General features: G+C 37.3%; 1 protein-coding gene across 1 annotated transcript; it reads left to right on the top strand.

The window, feature by feature from the left end:
- Nucleotides 1–901: 901 nt before the first annotated feature.
- LOC149068628 (uncharacterized) lies at nt 902–22,281 on the top strand. Its single transcript, XM_089251305.1, has 5 exons — nt 902–1,184; nt 6,667–6,998; nt 10,732–11,009; nt 16,050–16,167; nt 20,414–22,281. The coding sequence occupies exons 2-5, from the start codon at nt 6,692–6,694 to the stop codon at nt 21,544–21,546; spliced, it is 1,836 nt and encodes a 611-aa protein (XP_089107431.1). The 5' UTR covers nt 902–1,184; nt 6,667–6,691; the 3' UTR covers nt 21,547–22,281.
- The last annotated feature ends 689 nt before the right edge of the window (nt 22,282–22,970 follow it).

Raw genomic sequence — 22,970 nt, 5'->3', positions numbered from 1 at the left:
AGGAGCATGACCTGCAAGGGTAGGGCTAACAGGGCTCCAGCTTGGGGCCCGGGACTAAATCCTTATAATTTTCCTTTTTTTCACTCCATAAATTAACTGTAGAAGGCACATGGGAAATCTGGCTTGGGCCCCACGAAAGATTCCAGTCTGGGGGGGGGGGGGGCTGACAGGATGTAGGGGCTATGGACAACAGGCAGGAGGCTTAAAAAATAGGTCCCGCATGGGTACGGTCAGAGGCTCTCTATTTTCTCAACGTTTCGTTGTCGAGGTGTGACTCAAACGCGCGTGATGTCAAGTGAATTTTTACTATGTTAAATTTTTGGGTCTTAACGCTGCCGCCCCTTACAACCTGCCGCACCCCTTGCGCCCACGTTTAAGCCGCCCCTACCCCGAGACCATATGCGGAGATGGACTTAAAGTCTGGGGGGGGGGGACGATGATGTGAATTCATATATACACATATACATTAAATCAAACGACACCACCTTTGATGCTGGGGGGTGGGTCCCGGGCAAAATATCATTCTTTTTGTTGTTTTTTACTCATAGGCGGTGATAGACTTGGAAGTCTGGGGGGGGGCAAGGTCGTTATTGCTGGGGGGGGCAATGATGATGATGTCAATTCATATATACACACATATACATTAGATCTGCCCACTCCACTTTTGACGCTGGGGGGGGGCACCGACCATCTTTTTACTTAAACTATAAATTCATTCACTATTAAGAATCGCGCAAAAAATCCAGCAGAGCGGCTGGAGTTGCAACAGGATAGAAATGGGGTGCTATCAGAATCAACTCTACTGATGACGTCATAAATATTGACCAATCACACTCCGTCGTTTTTGTTTTTTTTGCACGCATGTGTTTTCTACGGTCTAGGATCGGGATCAGCATTAACCTCTGTAGAAAACAGCTGGCAACGAAAACAAGCTGTCGTCGAATTCCTCGCTCGCGTCGGAAACGTTTTGTTTATTCGAGGGTTCGGGGACGTAATAATAATTGTTATTATTGTTTCTCGCGATTGTTATTGTTATTGAATATGAATTGGAAAATGGCGTTATCGAGTGGTAAATGAATCATTGGCTCTCAATAATTACTTAGTGCGGGAGTGTTCGTCGACCCGAGATAGACGTTCCTAATATAACTGATCCTGGCGTCGACTCCTAGGAATCCAATCTATAGGTTAACACTTGGATCCTTTTCCTTTTATATTTACTGAAATGATATCCAATTTAATGCATTTGTTTCAACATGTATTTTATCATGTCTATTTGATGTGCTTGTTCGTCAATGATTGAACATGATCCGCCATGTTGCGTCAGATTGCGAAATGTTTTTTTTCTCCTAAATCTCCAATTAGGAAATTTCCATTGGGACCTAATACTCATCTATTTCGCAGGGTTAATATAATGTTGATTTGGACTTTGGGGGGGGGGGGGAGGCCAAGTCTTGACTATGGGCAAAGATGGCCACTGAATGTGTTCGTTTGGAATGCCCCCCCCCCCCCTCTAATGGGCCGTGATATGGGGGTGGGCAATCCACTCTCCAATATCAGTGATGTAGTAGATGATCTAATATATATATTTACTGACATCATGATTGTGGCTCCCCCCAGACCTTCAGGCCTATGGGGGTCCTTGGGAAATTGCCCTATTTGTCTTAGTTAGAAAATCAGGCCCAGATTGAGGCTTGGTTAGTTTGTAATTGTTGGGGATCATAGCCAGTGGTGTATTTACGGGGTGGGGCCCAGGGTGGCAAATTTGAGGAATGAGTGACCAAGAAAATTAGAACTGGAGAAGGGTAAAATTTGCATTGCATACCTTAAATCCCATCAGTGAGTGGTGACCAAGGGAGTTTGCAAATGTATAAGTGAACGAAATTGTGTGCAAGTGCTTGACGAGAGAGCAAAACAGTGACATATTGCTTGTGGAAATGCTCAAATGGAATGATCAAACGAGCAACATAGAAAGCAAGAAATTAGGTCAGTGAGTAACCTACAGAGTGTATGAGTGAGCATTGGGCTGACCAAAAGAATGATCTAGTAGTAGAGTGAGTGTATGACCCCAAAATGGTGACCTAGAGTGTATGCAAACATGTGTGTGTGACCAAAAAAGTATGCAAGTATATGAGTTAGTCACCATAATGTGCAAGCATATGAATGACCAAAAGAGTGAGCGTGGGAGTGACTTAAACATATGGGGGGGGGGGGATCAAGCTTGTTGTAGCCTAGGGTGACAAATTTGCTGAATAAGTGGAGTCAAGAAAATTAGATTAAATTTGAGAAGGGCGGAAAAATTTGTGCAGTCCACAGGTGACAAAAACATAAATCCACCTCTAGTCATAACCCCCATCCATGATCAGGGTGTATCAATAATTGCGAAACAGCACTACAACTGGGGGGGGGGGGGCAGAGCAGACAGGTTTCGTATCCTGTGCGCTGGGCTAGAGGGAAGGGGATGCTGAATTCATCATTTAACTGAACCATTGCATTACACAGTGGTGCCAAAATGTGAGCTTGCCCCGGTTGACAAACTATCTAGTTGCGGCCCTGCATGGAAAATCCTGACCTGGGCTACACAAAAGATCTCTCTTCATAGGGGCCCGGCTAAGATTTGTAGGCCATGGTTAGGGCTATCTGTATTTTACTTTATTTTTGCTTGCTCCACAGTGAATCTATGTGAAATGAGTAGGAGGAGCACAAATGATGCAATGTAATAAATGAGACACATGCCAGACCTCACTGTAAGTGGATATAGGAATCTTCAAATGAGGGGTATAATCGTATAGTGAGTGGGAAACGATTGTCAACTTACCTGCCTATGTCTGTAATATATGTTTTTAAGGGAAGGGGAATCTTTTCCCCCTTTCTATGGTCAATAATGAAAGTTTATGGGCCACACACGTGCATGTTGATAACACGATATGATCAATGTTCATCCGATTGATGATACACAAATGCTTTCAAAAATATATCATGTTGCTCATGATAGACATTATGATGCATTTCTTGTACTTTGGACTTTTTGCTCATTTGGTTAAAATACCGTTGATCATCTATTAACAAATTACAAAGATTTATCTCAGAGTCAAATTTCAATTTTAGGCTTTGAGTCATAGTTATAACTGAGTCTTGAAGTCATAGTAGGGGTGAGGGCGACAAACTTGAGCTGCTTCTCATCAGAAAATCATCAATACTGAGGACTTTTTTATATATTAGCTTCCCGGAAGTAACAATGACAATTAACGATACATAGGGTACCTACTTAAATAACTGGGTTGAAAAATATTGGATTTGGGAACTACTTCGATCAGGTAGCAATGGCGGCGGGGGAGGAAGTGATTCGAGAAATATCTCTAGACCTATGTGGGATGTATTTCTGGTGCTCCTGCCCATGATTTTTCAGGTCGACAGTCTTTCTTTGTCCTTTTAACTCAAATTTCACTGCTCTAGTAGAGCATTTTTTCATTTCATACCGTACACCACCCATTCTTTATCGACCATTGTCAGCTCTAGTAGAGCAGCGGCTGCTCTACTAGAGTATTGCCAGGAAATCACTGCATATTAGGCAAGAGGACCATGCAAGCATGCTGACTATTATTGCTGGGTTGCACATGCGCCTCATAAACATTCCTTTGAAAAATCGTGCAAAAACAAGTGGTGTAAGGTGAATGCACCAGTAGTGAACCACTTAAGAACATTTTATCCATTATATTTAAAACTTGAAGTAATATCAATTTCAGGGGGGGTCTGTCCAGCCAAAATTTGGGTCTTTTTCTTGACCCTCCATGAAATTTCAGATCTAAAAAATGGACCCTCACAAAATAAAAATTAATGAAACCATAAATTTGGAATTTTAATTTCTTTTGTGTAGATCCACTAGATTATGACTTGCAAACGGTTTCCGGGTTATTAGGCCATGGTCTAGGAGATTTTCTTCCTGACGTTTCACCCACATCTGTGGCAGGCATCATCTGAGGTTAATTGGACGTAAGTCTCCGCGGCAAGCGAGAAAGGCTTCGTACATCTACTGTCATCGACTTGTTCTCTATATGCATTTCTGAGACTTGATCGGCCGCAGAAGAACCGCATTGGTTGGCTTGTGTGGATGTGTTGTGTTGTGATGTGATGTGTTGCCGCGGAGACTTACATCCAATTAACCTCAGATGATGCCTGCCACAGATGTGGGCAAAACGTCAGGAAGAAAATCTCCTAGACCATGGCCTAATAACCCGGAAACCGTTTGCAAGTCATTTAACGCCGGCCATGAAAGCCTCAGACAGTATTTCATCCACTAGATTATTTTCCTTCCCGCAAAATTACTTATTTTTCACAAAATTAATGATCCTTTTCACGAAAATAAGGGAAATTTTCACAAAAGCAGGAAAAGGTCTGGACAGACCCCAGCATTGGATTATTATTTTTTTAACATAATATAAACTCTTATCCATCATTGTTATTAGAAAATGATATCTGAACACTGTTTAAAATTCTGCAAAAAAATAAAAATGTGCACTTAATCTATGTGTGCCAGTAGAGGGCCACCCAAAAATTGAATGGGAAAGACAAATTTATAGTTCATTATTATTATTAGAGTAACTGCAACTATTAAGGGGAAGGGGGGGGGGGTTTAATAGGGATGTTTGTAATAGCAGTTTCCATTGAAAAATCTATTTAGTTCACACTCTTGTAACCAGTGGTATCATTAGAGCTAGCTGTGCTGTGGGTGCTCGAGCACTTACGGTAATTTATGGCATGGTCCGAGCACCCATTCAAAAGTCAAAATTTCCTTTGCAAAGATCAAGATGATTTTGGATCCTTTGTAAGGATCAAGATTGATATTGGTGTCTCAAATTTTTTATGCGCAGTTACTGCATAGAAGCCAGAAAACAGCAAATTTTTTTGTTATTTTTGTCATTATGCCTTATCACTGTTTGTTTTGCGATCTGTGCCCTGTATAACATTTCAAATACATTTCTGACTCTTCTCGATTGAACCATGCAACTTATATCATACACTCTTTTTTCTTTACCCTGGATATCATTGCTCAGGCGTCATGCTATTACAATTGTTCTTTTTTGTGTTTCCCCTTGCATACCAAGTGGGATTTTTTTTACCGTTGCTTTTTTCATTATGTGCATTTCCTAATACAGATGATGACTAATTTCACTAAAATATGATATTTTACTAGTTCTAGAACATTTTTAATATCTGCCAAATATGAGTAACATTATTTTGCACTGAGTAAGCAACTGATCATACTTTGATCAATCAGGTACACTATGTGTATAGTTTGTGATTTAAAGTCTCCAACTGCAGTAAAAGTGTTCAATTTTCAGTATCGTTAGTGTCATATTTTGTGTCTTGAAGGTAAAATACTACATTACATTTTTAAAAATGATGTAGGCCAGCTTTTCACAACCTATGGTCAGTACTTCTCTACTTATAAATCCTTAATAAGGGATATCGCTAACTGTAGGGGAAAAGATATAATTCAGGACAAACTTTAACTATAATCAAAATCATTGAAGGTAGGAAGAAAAGTAAAAGGACGGTGTGTGTGTGCTGCAAACTTCTTGCTGATCTTATAACCATTTGTCCCAACTTGTTAAAATTAGCAGCATTCTACTGTAATTAATTTAGCGTAGCTGCCAAGCCTCCCAGATTTTTCGGGAGACTCCTGAATTTTTACTCCATCTCCTGGACTCCCAAGGAATTCTCTATAGGCCTATCCCCTGAATTTCAACCAAGATTGGGAAAAATCTCTACTTTTTTGGAGGAAAAAATACACTTTTGTTTTTCATCCCCAAAAATGACATTACGAGCCTAATGTAAATTTTAGCCATCGTAACAAATCACAAGAAATATTTCATTTTTGGCAGGAGGACAAAATTCCTCAAACAGCTACTGCCAATTTGGCCTTCCAGCATCTCAAATCGGCGAGCTGACTTGCATCTGCTTTGAACATGTGTCCCATTTCAGGCCCGATGCCAATTTTTTTTGTTGGGGAGATTTGATTTGAGAGTAGTTATAACAGGTGTATCGTGAATTGGCGCTAATCTGCAATGGCTTGTACGATGTCGCGTTTTCACAAAAAGAAAAACACCTACAAGCCTATTGTTTTCAAAAAACTCTTTTTATATTTATTTTTATACCGGGGGTAGCCCAGGTCGATCAGATACTCACCTAAAATTCCAAAGGATGGTTAGAGGTGTTACCAGTTTGATATCCGATTTGTCCTTGTCAGAAACTTTCCTGACACAGCAGTACAACAGAAATGGTGACATGGCCACAGGAAGCGATTGCTACTGCAGGGAGTCCCACATGGAAGGGATAGCGCACCAACCTCTCGATCAGTATAAAAACAGGCTGCCGTTTTAATTTCGGCAATAAATTGTAGGTCCCGGTCTAATTAGTCCTCATGAGCAGAAAATGACCGTGATGCGACAAAAATGATCAAATGATTTTTGTACGAAATTTGAATCTGTGCTAGAACTTCCCTAATAACCATTCTCCAAATTTACAGCTATGAGCAAGCAAATGCAAGTATCTTATGTAAATGATGTGAAAATGCATTTTAATATGTTTTATTGATGAAAATCTGCTGTTTCGAAAGCATTCATGATGAACTTCTCACTTACAATCTCTGCATTGTATTGTATCCAGCACCTTCACGTTGACCTTAAGAGCGATGGGTGGATCAATCAGTTCAGGAAGGAACAACGACGAGCTCATTGACAACTTGATTGAAGCTGATTACCTGAAATCCCCCCACCTGCAGCAAGTGTTCCGTGCAGTAGATCGTGGTGATTATTACTCTAAGGGAGACAGAGCGAGTGCTTATAGGGATTCTGCTTATCGTCATGGAAACCTGCATTTGTCTGCGCCGTGTATCTATTCAGAGGTTATGGAGGCTCTCAAGCTGAAGAGTGGACTGTCGTTCCTGAATCTCGGGAGTGGAAGTGGGTATTTGAGTACTGTGGCAGGCTTGATTCTAGGTGAGTAAAAATAATTTATTACAGTATGTGCATGGTTCATTTATATCTGTCTTAGTGCAAGCTATGTCATATTGTGTGCATTTCAAAATTCCATCTATAGCAATATTACTTTTTAGTCTGATATAACGATACTCTGCAGACCTAGAAAAAATACTGTTGTAGGAGGGGAGAATTCTCATATCAAGAGGCCGCAGTTTAATATTAATGTATAGGTATTTCAAAACAAGACTTGAAAAATTATCTTTGTAAAGGGATTTTTCGTTATATCTAGTATTGTATTGTTGTAGCAAGTTTTCACTGTACATTTCACTGTGCATTTATGATTTTGCCGCCAGTTTCCCATGCTGGTCTAATTTTTTTGATGACTCATTCTTCAGATTTGCCGCCATAGTCTGCTTAACCTACGCCTTTGTAAATATGCCCCTGTCTCTGAGTCACTCGTTTTGTCACTCACATGCTTGAATATTCTTTTGGTCACTCACATACTTTTTCACTCTTTTGATAACTCTCATACTCTCTGGGTCACTAATTTTTTTCACTCATTGACCTGGTCTGTCTCTCTGGATCACTCTTATGCTCCCACACTGTCTAGGTCACTCACCGACCTGATCCCTTTCTCTCTAGGTCACTGTTTTTGCCATTCAAATGCTTGCACACACTTTAAGTCACTTACATACCTGCACCCGTTTTTGCCCACTCACATGTGTGTAAATTGTCTGTAGGTCACTTGTTTGGTCATTCACTGACTTAGTTCCTCACTGTCTAAGAAGAGACTCAGCAATGATTTTATCACCTGGGGCAGGGGCTATGCAAATTTTGCAACCACTCATTCCTCAAACTTGCCACCCTGGGCTATAGCATGCTAAGGCCCCCTGTAAATTTGCCACTGACTGTACATGAATTATATTTCATCTATGATAAGGAAATTCCCTCCAGCTCCGTGAAAATCATTAGTGTTTCATTTATATGCAAGGTTTGTTTCAAAAACATTGATCAAAATTTTTTTGTGTGTAAGCAAATGAAGCTAGAGATGCATAGTGTAATGCACATATGTAGGCAATCCGAATGCCCATGAAGGGTTTGTCCAGCAAATATTTGGGCTCATTTTCCAGACTCTTCACAAAATTCTGGATCTGAAAAATAAACCCTTCACAAATTAACAAAACCATACATTTGGCATTTAATTTTTTTTTTTATGATAAATTGACTAGATTATTTGCTTCCCATGAAATTACTTATTTTTCACAAAATTAATGATCCTTTTCATAAAAATAAGGAAAGTTTTCACAAAAACGGAACCCTATAAAAAAGTATGAACAGACCCCTGCCTGCAGAAGCTGGCAGTCACCAGAAGGCCACCGATGAGTGATAAAGTGTAAGTGAGTGCTGTCAAATTTTTGTTTTTGGCAAAATGACAGAAAAACTTGAACTACCTACTGTATTAAATTTTGTGTAAAGCTTTGTGATTCCTAAGTGGAAACTATCTGTAAAATTCAGCAGTCATTTGGGGATAAAGTAACAGGTGCCATACAAATAAAAGAGTGGTACAACTGCTTTAAAGTTGGCCGCACATCAGTGGAGAGCGAGGCAAGTTCTCATATAGGCCCTCAACAGCCAGAAATGAGGTTGCCAGTGAGGATCCTGGTAATGCCAGGATCATTGAATCTTGATCAGAAATCTTGCAGATGAGGTGAGCATCAGCATTGCATAGCTGCCAAGTCTCCCGAATTTTTCGGGAATCTCCCGAATTTTAGCTTCATCGCTCGATCTCCCGAAAAGTTCTTAAATCTCCCGAATTTTTACGAAAATCACAAAAATCCCTAATTGTCCCTAAAAATTCCCTACTTCATTAAAAAAAATCCCCGCTTATGAAAACAATCCCTAAGGAATTTCTTGTGGGGCATGAAGCCTCTTTTTTTTCCCTTTCGAAATGACGTCACACGTCGTAAATGGGGAAATTCCCTTTTTAAAGAAGTTTTACAAACCCTCTGATGGTAACAAGAAAGTTGTTTGTCTTATCGTGCAGGGAAATGGCTTAGCAGCCAATAGTCCTGGATAATAATTGAAGATTATAGTGACGCGCATATGGTCAAAATTTCTTTTGTTGAAGTTACGTACGTGCGTTATAACAAAGCATGAATAATGATAAGCAAAAACATATTTAATCAATTTTAAAGATATTTATTCCGATGAATTTCCTTTCATCAAACGTTCCAGAAGAGCGCCGACTTTTCCTTTTTGTACAAGTTGTGTTACGGACATAAACATCGGGCATGGAAAGACTACCATCATCACTCGTGAAATTAAAAAAAAAACATCAAGCAAGTGTCACAAAAAGTCAGTGTTCTTCAAAAATTGACGGTGTTTTTCTTCATCTTCCGATGATTTTGGGGTCATTCGCGCAGAATGTTCGTTCACAGCGTTTCTGATTGAACGCAATATTTATTTTTACATCATTGAAGTTTTGGCCTCCGATTTCACTTGTTTTTTGCGTAGGAATTTTATTCCCAAGGGTTTAACTTCCATGTGTGTAAAATCCCTATTTTAATTTGACTTCAGTTTTTGAGTAGAGATTTTATTCCCTACGCTTTAACTTTTATGTTTGGAAAATCCCTATTTTATTTGGAAAAATCCCTATTGTATTTATTAGTGAGTGATTTTAGCATAAAATACGGGTTTGCGCGAAAATCTCCCGAATTTTCATTTTCAAAAGTTGGCAGCTATGGCATTGGATTTATTCATTTCAACTGAGGATTTGGGATTCAGGAGAATATCAGCAAAATTTGTGCCAAATACTAACTATCAAGCAGAAGCAACTCTGTCTGGGGATCACACACGGTAATGCTAGAGTCTGTGAGCGGTGACCCAACTTTCTTAACACTACAAGTCCCTGGCTTTATGGGTATGATCTAGAAACCAACATCCCTGGGGCAAAAAAAAAGAACAAACAAGGCAGCATCTGCAGCAATGTCAGAGTCATGCTGACCGTCTTCTTTGATTCCAGTGGCATGGTTCATCATGAGTATGTACCCCAACCACACACATCACCAAGAAGTACCACCAACAAGACACAAATGACTGAAGCAGTGGGCAGTTCCATCATGATAGTGCACCCACCCATTCTTCACATTTGGTACAGTTCACTTGCCAAACACACAAAACACATGTGTTTCATCAGGCTCCCTTACTCTCCCAAAATGGCTCAGTGTGACATCAGGCTTTTCCCCAAGTTGAAAATGATCCTGAAGATTACCAAATTTCAGTACAGAGAAGACTTCATGAAGAATGCGATAGACCATCTACGCATCATTTCAAAAGAGGCATTCCAGCACTGCTTCCGGCAGTGGCAGAACCATTGGAAGACGTGTGTGATAGTCCAGACTACTTTGAAAGAAAAATTGAATACAAATACTTTTATGAATGAAAGTTTGATATATCTATATTAACAATCCTTGTAAAATGTGCCTCATAATTTGACACCAATCTGATGCAGAACTAGTGGCACATTGGGAACATATTGTGTATGAAAAAAAAAACACTTCTATTTGATGCCTTCTTTCTGTTACGCAAAGCAGAAGAACTTGGTTTTCAAAATCTATCTCTGCGATACTCTGAAATTTTTGATTTTCATGTTGTGATCAATATGAATGCCACATATTATATTTAACATTTCTGATGTGCACGAACGTAAATTAACTATTTTTCCCTTTCACCCCCTTTATGCTTTCCAAAGGACGATATGGTGTTAACCATGGAATAGAGCTCTGCAATGATGTGGTGGACTTTGCCTACCATCGACTAGAAGAGTTCCTCTTGCAGTCTGAGGCGGTTGATGCTTATGAGTTTTGCGAACCCAGGTTCACGGTTGGAAACTGCTTGAGACTTGACAGCTGCAACATGCAACTTTATGACAGAGTATATTGTGGTGCAGCATGTCCGCAGGAACATGAAACTTACATGAAGAGTTTGATCAAAATTGGCGGGATTTTGGTCATGCCTCTGAATAACAAGGTAAGATGAGTAAATTTTTCCTCAAATGACAACTGTTTGTCAAAATGCATGAAAATCTCTCTTTTACTTATGAGACAGTAGTCATTACTAGTGTTATTATCTTGCCACCTTATAGTTAAGTGTATGAAACTCGTATTTTCTTTACTGCCTCCAGCTATTACCTAAACGTGATTGAACAGCTGCTCGGAATGGGCTATGCTTTCTGCAATGCTTGACATAAAAAAAATGTGGTCCCAGTCAAATATTTCTCAGGAGCTAAGCTTAACATTTTCCCTAAAAAGATGGTGCAAAATAATTTTTTTCTTACTTTTTCAGGACCCCTCTCAATGCTTGTAGATGCACTGACATTAATTCCCTAATTTTGCATTGCCCTCAGACCACAAAAAAAAATCTGTAGCTTTTCACATGACAGAATATCTGACAGCCGAAGAAAACATGTCATACAAATAAAAGGGAACATTTGGGGTTTTTTTGAGATGACCATATGACCTATTTTTCTGGAAAATTCTCATATTGCCCTGTAATTTTGGTCATCCTGAGTTTTTAAAACAAAAATTGTCCCCTTCCAGTATTTCCAACAAAGCCAAATCAATTTTTTATTTTTCACTGCTCATTATTATGACCGAATATTCATCTCATATTTGTCATGTTGAATGTTTTTTTTGTTTTTTTTTTTCGTGGAATTAATTTTAATCCACTGTGATTATCAATACACTTTATTTATGCCCATTGCTGATTTTTTTGGATATTTTACCAATAATTAGACATTTTCAGTTGTGGTATCATATTTGGTGATAATTGGCAATTTCTTGTATTTTTCTTGAGAGAAAACGGTCACTTTGAAATTGCAAGGATTTTCTAATTTCTGCAAAACACAATTTGAGAATTTTTCTATAGAGATACAACCTGAAGAATTCTGTGTCTGACCAGGAGATTTTGTTAAGGCTAAAAAATCTGAAGGCTTCCATGTAAATTGGTAGCTTTACGTTCAGTAATAAGGCATAGAAAAGTTTAGGTATCGATACTCTTCTGCTTGTACCGGTGTAATTGTGATGGTGCATAATTCTGCCTGAACTTGAAAAAATTACCCAAGTGTTTGAAATAATAACACTTGGATATTAAGAGATGTGTCTAACACTCTTACACATCTCTTAATACTATCGCCACCTGCGGTGGAAATTGTTAATATAGCTGAGGGCTGCAGCCTCTCCACTCAGCGCTTCATGCTGATAATGCTTGTTATAAGGAAATGAGAAGAGTGTGTCTGGTGTATTGGTTAGTGCACTTGCCTGTTATGCAAGTGCACCTGGGTTTGATTCCTACAGCAGACATATAACTTTTTTTTCAATAATTTGTTTTTGGCATGACATCTAGAAAATATTATTTCTTAACAATTGTATATAATTCTTTCACATTGTAACGAATTGTCTCAACCCTTTTGAAATTTGAGGTGTATTTTTTTTTGTTTAATTGAACTTTTCTGTGCATGATCTAATATATAGACCAACGTAATATAGATTAATATAGACCAACTATTGTGCACATGGTTTTTAGTAGATTTTTGAAGCAATGTCTGCTTTAAATTTTATGCAATGTCTCTATATCATTAAGAGCCATAAAGTGTTTTGGTTACTAATACATTTGCATCATGCAGTTTCATTTAAAACTTTTGTAAAAAATGGTATTTTTTAATGAAATGAAAATATCTCAAATGCAAATTTAAGCTTAAAAATTCACTGCTGTAGTTGACATACTGTGACATAAAAAAACCTGGCAACTCTGTCCTATCTCCAATCGTTTCAGAAGTATGGTGGATGGAAGGAAAATGTGTCAAATCTTAAAAAGCCTACACTGGAACTCAGCACATATTTTTTAAGAGTGGGGTAGGGGGACCATTTCCCATCAGGATATCTGAATTTAATGACAAGCTACAGGCACTGAAAGATCTGTGAAGTGCAAAATCAAATTTTTGCCAAAATATGTAACCTTCAAACTCTTCCTCCTTCTGCAAACACCCAATTTCACTTTAATTTCAGTGATGTATTGCAAACAAAAGACTAAATTTCTCCTGAATTATAATACTGATATGATTTATGGTAGGTTCTTTCAAAAGCTGGTGAATTGGACAAACTTCTGGTAAATTTGGCCAATTATAGTTAGAAGGGTGTTTGTGGAATCAGCAGTTAATATATTTTGGTGACAATTGAATTTTTCACTTCGCCAATCTCTGAGTGCTTGTAGCTTGCCATTAAATCCAGACATCCTGATGAAAACGGTGTCACTACTATTGTTCTGCTATTTCCAAATATAGGTCTAGTTTATGTATAGGCCTTTCAGAAACTTCACAAATTTGGGTTTCCCTCAGAACTGAAACATTTCTGTGGTGTTTTATGCTCCACATAGACTCATCTATCACTCCCTTTAGTTTGGAAGATCAAGTGAAATCCACCTTGTATAATTCCATTGTCTATGAATTTATCAGCAAAGCGCACACTTGTTGCAAAACAAGAATTCAGTTTCCCAATGCAAATGTGTTAAAAGTGTCAGAAAGCCCATCAGTTTGAGAAAAAGCTTCTACATTATCTGAACATAAGTGTTCTGACACCTCAGTGTTAAATTACCGACCCATATAGAAGAAATTAATGATGAGTGAAGCCACCTTCTACTGCGATCACAGCTGCTACAACCTCAGAAAAGCCATCAACCAATTGTTTTGGAATGTTTGGATTTGAATTCTTGCAGAAGAGCTGAGAATAGTTTCCAGTCACAACCCAACTCTTGAATGTTCATTTTTATGAAACCAGCTGCATACAACACTAGCAAAATGAGCTGATGCTCAGTAATTTTGAAACAAATATCCACCCCCCCCCCTTTACCAAATTATTGCCACAGTTTGAGAGAGTAGAACAGAGTTAATTCATAATTCAATTCAGTGATCAAAGCACTGTGCGTGGGAATTAAAAGGTCTAGTCCAGGGTCCCCGTACAACTTTTTCAGTCGACAGGCCAGATATGCGAGATGGTTACCACTTGCGGGCAACAAATGATATACTTATGTTCTGTTGGTTGATACTTCATTTTACAAACATCTTTTATGGGCAGGATGAAACACACACCTCCACCCCCTCCCAAGGGCTGCATTTGATCTGTGGTCCAAAAATTTTACAACTCTCTTCTCTGGTTCATAGCAGAAGAAAAAAATACAGTCACTGATTAAGATCCACAAAATTTGATCCACATTCAATCAGATCCACAAAATTTCAGGGTGTCTGTGGAAACTCATGATAAAATAGTGTATATTTTATGCCTTCTGTGATTTTTCTATTATGGGGTCATTTTCAAGAAATTTGACAAAAACTGGACTAAAAATTATCAAAAATAAATTGTCAACCAAAATATCCAAAATTTTTAGGATCACCTACTGATTAATGAAATGAGCAGCAGTGAAGTTTGTTCAAAATTCAAGGGTGAAAAAAAATTGATTTAAGTTTAACGATGTTAAGATAGGCAAATATGACGTGGCATTTTGCCTATTTCAGCACTTCATTTGATATTTATGCTTGACACTCGCAACATGTTCTGTAAATTTTGGCAGTTTATTTTCAACTTGGGCAAACATAGGTAAGGGAAAGTGCCTTAAATCCAACCCCTGCCCTAAATTCACCCCCTCTATAATTTGCATATGTACAAAGCTGCTATCTGGCAAGAGTGCCAGGAAACTCTTCAGAACCATTCAGTTGACTACTTGCAGTGATGCATTTGCTTTGCTCCCTTCATTTACACTTTAATTTTTCAAGAACAATTTTTGCTATAACTTGTTACAGTGAAAAATCAACTTTAAACAGTTATATTTATGCTTTATATGTATGGTAAGTTTAATCATTAGGTAGCGATTGATAATTATATAGATCACTACTTGAATATTGTCATAGTCATGTAGCTGCAGTCATTTAGTCAGGAGCAGTCACAATTTTTGCTGTAGCATAATTCCTAAATCTGTCTCCTCTGAGTATCTCAAATCCGTCCTGATAATGGATTTAGGGCACTTGTAATTTACTCTTCTTGTGATATATATATTTCCCTAACTACTTAGACTCATTTTGATTGATGTATGATCCCTTGTCAACCTTTTTAATACTGTGTTAAAAGGTTCTATGTCTTATTGTTGAAGAAAAAAAAAAGCTAAAATTATTCAAAAAATTTATATATTAAGAAATGTGTTCATCTTCAAAAAAAAACTCGAAAACTTTGTGATTTCTGTTTGGATGACTAAATAATCTAGATGCAACTTATATTTGCTCATAAACTTATTCAAAATTCATGTGTAAAAATGTATAAACTTGTTTTCCATCTCCATAAATTAATTATCTTAACACTGTTTTAATCAAGTTTCCAATAAAAATAAATGTGTAGATAATAACTGTAAAGGAGGACGACGGAATTAGGACACCTTGGATGAAAATCCAAAGTTTGCCATTTTATGTAAACTACTAATTACCTGTGTTCAATTTCCTAAGCGAAATAGAGCTGTTTATTCAAAATATGTGTGTGGTAGATCACAGGATTAGGTTTTTGACCTCAAAAACTTACTCAGTACTGAAACAGTCAAGTCAAAACATGTGTTGTCAGTGTTGTCATTTTTACTTTTACACTTATAATAAGTTATAGGAGCTTTTCTTAAGCATCATATGCAATCAATACTGCTAAATTAAAGGATTTTAAAATTTGAAGAATAGGCTGGGGGCAAGGAAATTTTGTTAACAAGTGAGAATTCGTTCAAACACATAAAAAATTGATTAAAGAAGAAATTTTAAATAGAATAACGACTTGTCGGAAACAGGAATATAAATAGAAAGTGACAAAAAAAATTCTGTCAAATATATCCAATGTAAATTGCTGGGAGTCACAATTTAAACTAATTTCATGAAAATTACGCTATGGTAAGCCTTTCTCTTCTCCCGTTTGCTCTTTAGTTTTAGAATGTTGTACTAGTGCTAGAAAAAAAAAATCTTAACATTTGTCCTATGTAAATTCATCCTAGCTCCTGCAAATAACTCGAACCGGGGAAAGTTCATGGTCAGAGTGCAAAGTACTGTCAGTGTCGTTTGCTCCGCTCAGTTGTCCGGAAGATAAAGAGAATCTTGGTTTCCTCGACCTTCGTGAGTTTGAAATCTTCATATTTTTTATAGTATATTGTAGTGAAAATCTCATAAACGATATTACTCTCTCTGGCTCAGATGCACTTTTCATAATCTTAATACAGTAGATGCTGCTTATTGGAAAATTATGGATAATGTCACCAATTAGGTATGTTTTCACTTTTCCAAAGTACAGAACAGACCACTATCATAGCATGGGAAAGAATCCATTATTGTTATCAGGACTTTAGTTAATGTTTTTTTCTGTTGAAAGTATTTTTTGCTTATTTTGACACACAAGTTTTGCCGCTCATTTTTTATCATTGTAAGCCTGAAAGACTATGTAGAAGGTGTATCCTTTGTTGACAAATATTTCAGTACTTATACTATATTTCCAAAAACATTTTTTGTGACATTTTCTTGTATTTCTAGAAAAATGCTGGGCAAATCGTTCTGAAATTTTGGTCATGTACTCATAATTTCCAATGAAAATGTAGCCACGAGTGCATTTAGGGGACCGACATAAACTTAAATGAGGGAAGAAAAAGGTTTTTCATCAACCCTGCATCAGAAAAAGCTGCAAGTGACTTATAACTGTGACAAAATATTGTAATAACTTTGTGTAATATTTTTGTGCATTTTCGTCAGAATAGCATGTATATTCAAAAAAATATAAATGTTTTCTATAGCAAATTCCAATTTTCATTGCATATTTTTTTGCTTAATAACATGCAAAGTTTCCTACAAATTTTTATGAAATTTGCAGAAAAAATGGCACCACACATGCGAGACTCTAGTAGGAATTTCTGAATGTGACAATTCATTATTTGATGAGATATGAGTAGTTTTAGTAAATGATTTTCAATTGCTCATTGCGTGGAAAGTAGCGACTTTACTTTTTTATAATTTGGTTGCCAGATATATGGTATTAAAAATTCCAGTCGAATGTTGCAAAAATACAACGCCACAACAGACAAAATGCCCAACGAGGTGGCTGATAAAAAGATGCCCATAAAAATATGGTTGTCATATATTTCAAAAATACAGCAACCCAATTAAAAATGCAATTAACACAAATTATAAGCAATATATACACATGATAAAATACTATACAATGCCCATAAAGAATACTTATGGTTGTCTTATTCTAAGTATGGATAGCTTCTCGATTTACCCCAAGAAAGATATATGCAATACCATGAGCTGTAATTTAAGTTTTCGGCTGAGCGTACCTGGATAAAGAATTTTCCACAAATTGGTATTTTGATTATTTCAATAATAAGCCCACAGCTTTATGCAAATGAGTGAAGACGTCTGATATGTGAACATCATACACATGTGCATGATATCAAAATGAAGAAAGTAAACAAAATAATATGAAAAAAAATAATCGCATGACCAATTAAAAATCATTCACTAAAAATATTTTTATCTCATTGAAGAATATATTCTCACATTTTAAAAATACCTACACAGAGTGTCGCATGTGCACTGCCAAATTTTGTGTAAATTTCTTAAAAATTAGTTGAAAGCTCTGCATGTTATTAAGCAAAAAATATGCAATGAAAATTGGAATTTTTATAGAAAACATTTGTCTTCTTGACTATTCTTTTCTTGTGTCTACTCTGTCTTCTTGTGCTATTCTCACGAAAATGCACACAAGTATTGCAAAAGTCACATGTCATTTGCAATTTATCATACAGGATTGATCAAAAACCTTTTTTTTCTTATTTTAATTTTTTGTCGGCCCCCCTAAATGCTTTCATGACAAAATTTTTACTGGAAATTATGAGTACGCGCATAGAGTTCACAACCTAAATTTCAGAACGATTTGTCCAGTATTTTTCTAGAAATTCAAGAAAATCTCTAAACTCCAAAAAGAACAGACTTTTAGCAATGTAGTATTGTTCACAATGTTCTAATCGGGACATAGTAGCGACTACTATCCATGTACATGTGCAGCTGCTTCTGCAATGAACTTCCTATAGTGAACACAAATAAATGCAAGATGTTTAATAAAGAACCTTCCTGTTCTTACAAAGTACAATTGCCCAAAATACCAAGCAAAGGGGAATTTCGGAAAAAAAAAATTCACATTCCTCTGTGGGGAATCAAACCATCAATCTCTCACAGTCCTGCAAGTGCTCTGCCTTTAAGCTACAGAGAACAGTCATTTTCTTCTTTTTGGTTTGATTGCCTACAGAACAATGTGTTTTCTTTCTCGAATTCATCTTCACTTGGTATTTAGGCAATTATACTTTGTATCGGCAGAGAGGTTCGTTTCAATTCTCCTCAGTTTTTGGGGTCAGTTTTTTTCAGTTGTGTCCAGATTCACAGTTTTGTTGCCAGAAAGACAATCTCAAGGGATGTATAGGAAGTACCGAACATCATAAGAGATACATATAGTAACAGTTATATATGCATGGTGATTTTAATTTTCCTTGCTGCATTTTACTGGCAAACCGTTTATCCTAGAGACAGACTTCCAATTGGAAAAAAAATATCCAAATAACATGTAAAACTCAGATATGTCATTGATATTGCAAGTTGTTGCAACAGAAAAATTAACTTTTTATTTTTTCAACCTGTCTTCTAACTCCCAATTAGAAAGTTGTTGCCCTGTCTTTCCTGAGGCCAAAAAAAAATTTCACATTTCTAAGTGTAATATTCGCTGAGATATTTGAACTCAAAATCTATGGAAAGTTAAGAGAGAACAGCATAAACTAAAGTAGCAGCCCGAAATTGGTTTTCTGTGGTTGCCAACTACAAGGCGCGAATGCAAGTCGATTTCTCAGTTAAAAAGCAAGCTTCACTGCAGAGAGCGACAGGCATATAAACGTTATAAATATTCAATCATTAATCTTCACTTCTGAAATATAGATGGCAGCACTAAAAAAATCAGAAAACACTAGATGCATACTCAGACTGTCAGGTACTCACACTTCCAGCACAATTCACTAGGTAGGTAGTATGCTCAGTTTGAAAGAAAACAAAGTATTGGACGCTTCTTTCCCTCATTCATGCTGTTCTTTCCATATTCCTCTGCAGACACCATCATGAGACAGGTTAGTTTTACCCTACTGTTGATAGGCTGGATTCTCTAGATTGATACTGTGGGGGGAAGCTTCAGCTTGGTGCACTTTCTGCACTAAGCCCTGGTGTCAGCGGCTTTAGCTCTGTAGCTATAGCTAAAAACCACACGACAGACATTAAGAAGATTGGCACCACCCCTCGAATCAGACCCGGCTCTCGATTGGGGGATTTATTTCCCATCTCGCCCGCCAGTCTCATTGAGTACTGAGCGGGATGGCGACGTCTCTTCTACAATTTCCTGTATGGCCCAAAGGCTGGGTCAGGGGTGCATCAATGAGATATTCCTCTGCAGAACATCTAATGAATTGGTACATGTTGGAATGTGTGCGTGTAATGTGAAGTTAACATGAGGTTTAGTTCTGTGTAATGCTTGATGAAATGCTGTCATCTATTTTCGACACATAGAAGCACTGTAATCAGTGCTACTGTCGAACAATCTGGAATAATTTTAAGGAAAGTGTAGAAAACACTATTTAGGTGATTTTTACTGGAGAACATCTCCAGTCAGCAGAAAATTCATTGCGGAACAATGCAAAATATTCTACTTTGTGGGACACGTTTCTCTGATCCCTTCAAAATTGTTTCAGCAGTCTTAAAAGCAGGCGGACCTTTAATGTGGTACTTACATAACGTAAAAACTCGAGCGTCTATACCATTTTTACTTTAAAATATGGAGGACAGATGGCATTACCAGTAGAAACCACACTAAGTTCTTTAGAAATTCCCCAGAAAAATGTTTAAAAATTTCATATATGGTTAAATAGTAGTAACAGTCGTGCTGCCACCCGTCTTCCATTTTAGAAGTGAAAGTGGCAGATCAAATTAAAAAGTGTTGTTAAAAAGGTTTATTCAATTTAAGAGATTTTTTATAATCACATGAATGTTTACATCTCAGCAATAAATGTTTAATAAATATTGCTTCGATTCAAGGATAGAATGGTTTCCATAAAATTGCTTGACTTATTTTGTGTAACTTGGAAAGGGGAGGGACGGCGCCTTGAAGATGTGTACTTCAAACTTGCAACTGCTCACTTTTATGTATTTAAATGTGCATTGAATTATCACATTATGTTTTTAAACTACTATAATGTTCTAGATTCTTTATTTGGAAATGTCGGACATGCTCTCTGTGAAATGAGATTGATAGCATGGTTTTATTTACTCTCATTTGCAGCTGAGATGAGTCCTCCTTGCTTGAAAGAAATATGCAGGTCTAAAGTCAGAGCAGTCCTACGACAGATCATCGATACAGAGCATCCCAACCTGAAAAAGAAGAAAACGCTACCTTATAAGATCACGAATCGTAGCAGGACAGTGAGACGAATAGTAATTCCTATAGTGGATGAAAGTGAATCCGGAAGTGATAACAGCCAAAACAACTCGGACGATGACGACGACGAAGATAATAACTCGGGTAGCTCAGCTTTCAAGTATTCCATCAGCACCCGTCGAGTGCCTGTGCCTTCCGAAGCTACCACTTTCCTTAGGAGTATCATGAGGTGCCCAGCGAGCCTGGTGGATGAAGTTGTAGCTGGCCCGAGCAACTGGAGGGAATATAAAAGTGATTCTAAAAAAGCTGTGGCCGAACTGAAATCTGAATCAAAGACTGACGTGGACGTGAACAAAAAGACAGAGCCAAAAGCTGATGTGGACATGAATGTAGATAGTGAGTCAAAAACTGATACCGAAGCCGAGCTGAAAGTTGGTGCTAATAAAAAGTCTGAAATGGAGTCAAAGAAAGAGGTCGAGACAAAGACGGAGAAGGGGTTGAAAACCCAAGAAGCAGAGTCACAGACGGAGACTGCGGCCACCAATGCGGATGATAGTGGCATCTCTGATTCTGACATGAATACCGATGATGAAAAATCAGCGAGTAGTGAGTCTGAATTTTTCTATGGTGACCAGGAATTCAAATCCAAAGAGCTACTGCGCGAGACCAAAATAATTAGAGCTAAACCTATTAGTGCATCAGCAGTCAAGAGATCGCGTCGCAAGCGGCAGCATTCCGGCTCAGAGCAACGCATCGTCAAAAGTCGCAAGCGCGTGGCTTCCTACCCGAGACTGAAACTGAGACAGACCACCACTCTAGGTTACATTTGGAAAAGGATTCCGAGTGAGTGGAATTCTGACTCTGACAAGGAGGAGAAACAGCAGCAGGAGGAGAACAAAACGAGTACGAGTGCTACAGACAAGCCTGAAACCTCAAATGAACCAAACTATTCGGTGCTCATGGCAGAAAAAATCAAATCTCTACCGCTTCCTAGGCCATTACTGAGCTATGTGAATTACAGTCGGAATGAAAACTAACTCAACAGAAACATTGCGGGAACAAGAGCGTTTGTGGATGAGTGTGAGAGGTCTATTTGAATTTATATCAGAATTTTGTTTTTGTTTTCACCCCCAATCTTCTAGAGGAAGTTGGAGCAAACTTGTTGAGACGATTTTTTCTTAACATCACAGAGCAATTCATAGTTCGCCTTATCGTCTAAATATGCGTAAACAAAATTAAAATGAACAAAAGAAAGTTTTAATTTTCTTATTCTGATGAATAGTCAGAGGTTGTTTCTTTTGTTTTTGGTTTCCATTGAATTACGGACTGAATTATGTGTGAATGGCTTTGTAATAAACGGAGATGTAGCTATAAATCAAGATGTCATAGTGTGTATTGTATAAATAAATCTTGTTCGTCTAAGAAAAAAATAAGACTCGAAAATGTGTACTCACAAACACCTGACATGACATTCACTCTGAACGATTGATCTGATATATTCTATTTTCGTATATGAAGGTTTTTGTGCAAGATATTCCCGATCAAAGGGAAATTTATTATAAATTGAATTCTGGAAAATTATTTCTTATTTGCTCCTCCCTTTCAAATAATTACAATCCTGCGAGATTGAAACTTAATGGTTCATTATACTGTACTATGCAATGGAAAGTGAAGTGTCGCAAAGCGAGACATGCTTTCGATGACCACGTGTGAATTTAATGTCTTGTGAATTTATGTAAAAATACACAAATAAAAATTATTGATTCGATTTATCCACCACATAATCGGTTCCTGTACAATACACAATGGTTCTTCTAACTTGTTGAGTCATTGCTTTGTGTGTAATCAAATATTTTACTTGTTTCCTATAATGGTATTCAGACCTTTGACTCGTGGTTCAATGCCTCAGAAGAATCATTATGTAGTTGCCAAATTTATATGTTAATATCTGTATCACTTAATATTTATTCTCCTGGTTGTATATGTAGGGTGCCTATAAATATACAGCTATACTGTGGGGAATGCATTAACCCTTTAAGAGGTTTTCAAAATTTTCCTGATCTGCATTGGAAACCAACACAAAAAGTAATGTAACAAAAACAATTGTTTTCTGTGATTTATGCTGTAATGCAATACTACCTAGAATGGAAAATACTTTCCGTTATCAGACTTTGAACAAAATCTGACTTCGCTTGCTGACAGTAGATGGGCTCAGGATTGCTGATTTGAGAGGGTTTTAAGAATCTGAGATACTCTGGATTGCCACTGGCAAGGTTACTGAAAGAACTGTTGGAAGTGCTTTAGACTTATGGTGCTCAGCATAAGCTGGAGATTTTGATTTCAATTCTAGTTAGCTGGAAAATAATATGGGGGTTGGGGGAGAAACACTAATGAATGGATAAGAAAAATAGCTGAGGAAAAATTTTATGTAAATTTGCTATTGCAAATTTACATAAATTTG

This window comes from Pholcus phalangioides, unplaced genomic scaffold (assembly GCF_987345545.1).
Source record: "Pholcus phalangioides strain wild (caught in Gottingen) unplaced genomic scaffold, Ppha-v1.0 ptg000024l_1, whole genome shotgun sequence".
Taxonomy (NCBI): domain Eukaryota; kingdom Metazoa; phylum Arthropoda; class Arachnida; order Araneae; family Pholcidae; genus Pholcus; species Pholcus phalangioides.
Note: the sequence above shows the minus strand (reverse complement) of the source record. Positions and strands in the feature narration are given on the sequence as shown.